Source organism: Chiloscyllium plagiosum, chromosome 23 (assembly GCF_004010195.1).
Source record: "Chiloscyllium plagiosum isolate BGI_BamShark_2017 chromosome 23, ASM401019v2, whole genome shotgun sequence".
NCBI lineage: Eukaryota > Metazoa > Chordata > Chondrichthyes > Orectolobiformes > Hemiscylliidae > Chiloscyllium > Chiloscyllium plagiosum.
Window position 1 is genome coordinate 36,945,611 of NC_057732.1, and position 2,980 is coordinate 36,948,590.

The 2,980-nt window shown below is 36.4% G+C and overlaps 1 protein-coding gene across 1 annotated transcript in view; it reads right to left on the reverse strand.

The window, feature by feature from the left end:
* The window catches only part of LOC122561467 (inosine-5'-monophosphate dehydrogenase 1), a 39,967-nt gene that overhangs the window by 20,555 nt on the left and 16,432 nt on the right, over window positions 1–2,980 (reverse strand). The window contains exon 4 of the mRNA XM_043713210.1: window positions 863–1,020. Coding sequence (XP_043569145.1) covers window positions 863–1,020 — 158 coding nt within the window. The remainder of the gene's footprint in view (window positions 1–862; window positions 1,021–2,980) is intronic.

The window sequence follows — 2,980 nt, forward strand, 5'->3', positions numbered from 1 at the left end:
CACATGATCAGGTCCTGGGGATTTATTCACCTTTAACCGTTTCAAGATATCCAGCACTTCCTCCTCTGTAATCTGGACATTTTGCAAGATGTCACCATCTATTTCCCTACAGTCTATATCTTCCATATCCTTTTCCACAGTAAATACTGATGCAAAATATTCATTTAGTATCGCCCCATTTTCTGTGGCTCCACACAAAGGCCGCTTTGCTGATCTTTCTGCGTATGTTGAAAGGATTGCTTTGGGGACAATACCAGATGAGGTAGTTAGCAATGTCAGCTAGCATGGGATCTAGTAATAGTTGCTGTGATTTGATGGTGGGGAAGAATCCCACTACCAACATCATCAAATATAAGTGGACATTATCAGCTGCACCTCTGGACCTGCTTTTCCCAGGGGAAAAAGATGAAGGGAATTGAAATTGAAGGTTTGAATTTTTGATAGAAAGTTGATAGAAAACCTTTCCATTTCAAATCCTGAGAAAGTTTATTTAGCGTAATAGTTTTAAATTCAATTTAAAGGAGGATCCAGAAATAAGACAAAACACATTTATGTTGCCAATATCAAATCCTTCAAAATACTGTCAAAGAACTACTCACCCACAGACACAATAACATCAAAGTTGGAAATTTTGTCATTTTTCCTACCAGGCAAGTATTTAATGAGTAAAATTCAATACCAACATCTAAATAACCCAAAGAGGCTTCTGTTTCAAGCCTGATACTGTTATGCTTTTCAGCAGAGATCAGCACATTCTTTTTTTTTAAAACTATGTTACGATGATCCCAAAGGCAGAGGCAGATTCTGTTGTAACTTTCAAAAGGAAATTATGATCTTTACTTAAAATTAGGAAGCTGCAGACCTCTTAAGAAACAGGGGAGTGGGACTATTTTTGAACTGATGCCCAACTACCCCCACCTCTTCTGATTTAAGCCTCTTCATTAAACCACATAATTCACTGAAGCCACATCCCATGCTGGCTCCTTTGCATGTGTCCCATCTTTTATCCTTGCAACTAACCTATGAAACCAATTTGTCCTCTCAAAGCATTCAGCTGATACTAATTATTTCATTAAATTATGCTCAACAAATTAGGAGCATTTCATTTGATTAACAAGGATAATTTCTCAGCATTAGACATGCTATTCAAACTTTTAGTTTTAAAAAGTTAAACAATTACCGGTCTCAATATAGATTACTGACTATACATAACAGCTTGAATTAATAAGCAGCATTCCTGGGCATAAGGTTATGGGTTCAAACCCTAAACTAGAATCTTGCTTGAAGAAAGTAGGGAAGAGTTACCAAACCCAAGCACTTCCAGTGGGTTTTGCTTTCCCCTTCGCTCCCAGTACTTGGAAGGTTCTGACACATGGACATTATTTGTAATGTTTAGCACTGCTGACTATGAAGCTGGAAGCTCTCAAATTTGTACAGCCATGGTCACTGAAAGAGCTATCATTTATTACTAATTAATTAACAAGTACTTGCCTGTGTGTGATTGGAGAGAGGATGTATATCAGGAGGGAATCATACATTAATAACTTGGAATAGTGAATTTATGAGACTTCACACAGCACGTGTTCAAATACATTAGCTGACCATTTTATCAATTTGCTACACCAATGGAAAGCAATGCTCAATATAGATTGGAGAGGTAGCACAGGAAACCACAGGACTAAAGATTCACAAACCTCACTTGAGTGTGTTATCACATTTCAACAATTCAGACAGAATCTAAAAGTTGGGCTGCAACTGAAAATAAAGATCTTGATGGAAGGCCCAACATGAAGTGGGCTACACCAGCCTTGGCTTTTTAATGCCTGCAGGTTATGACATGGCAATTATGAGGATATGAAAGCAGAGCTGGCTAAAGTGAATTGGTAAATTAGGTTAAAGAATGGGTTAATAAAAAGGCTGTGACAGATATTTAAGAAAATATTTCAAAATATAGGTAAGACACATTCCAATGTTAAAAAAAACTTCTAAGGGACAGACACATCTTCTATGGTTAACCAGAAGTGTTAAAGATAGTTTCAAATATCAAGATAAAGCATACAATTATGTAAAGGAAGTGGCAGGTTGAAAGGTTGGATAGAGTATAAAAACAAAGAATTATTGAGAAGTATTAAAGAGGGAAAAATCAGAGTACAACAGAAAGCTAACCAGAAATAAAAAAAGCACAAAGCAAGAGCTTCTATAAATATTTAAAGGACATTTGGACCTATAGAAAGTGAGATTAGAGAATTAAAAATGGACAAGCAAGTCCAAAGGTGACATGGTAGATATTTTGTATCTGTCTTCACTATAGAGGAAACAAGCAAGACCAGAGAATCAGCTTTAAAAATCAGGAAACATAAAAGGGAAGAACTCAGTGAAATCACAATCACCAGAGAAATGGTCCTGAAAAGAAATTCTTGGAGCTGACAAGTGCTTGGGTATTGATGGAATTCATCCTACGGTCTTAAAAGAAGTGATTAGTGAGATGTCAATACTTTGGTTTTAATTTTGAATCAAACTAGCTTTGCGAGGATGGTAACGTTAGATTATAAAAGAGCAAATGTAACTCCTTTATTTGAAAAACAACAAAGTAGGAAACTACAGGTCAGTGAGCTTAACATTTGCCATAGGGAGATGTTATAAGCTATTATCAAAAGAATTTTAAAGAGCACTTGGATAAGTTCAAAATAATACCTTGTGAAAGGTATATCATGTTTAACCCATCTTTTGGAGGTCTAAAGAAGTAACAGATGCTGTGGATAAAAGGGGAACCGTACGATACTTAGATTTCCAGAACATATTTGATAAGCTGCCACAAAGGTTATTATGGAAAATAAAGTCTTATGATGTAAGGGAGATCATATTGGTATGCATAGAAATTTCACTAGCCAACAAGAAGCAGAGACGGGCAGATGGGTCTTCTTCCAAATTGGCAAGATGTATCTAGTGTCGTGCCACAGGTATCAATGCTGAGACCTCA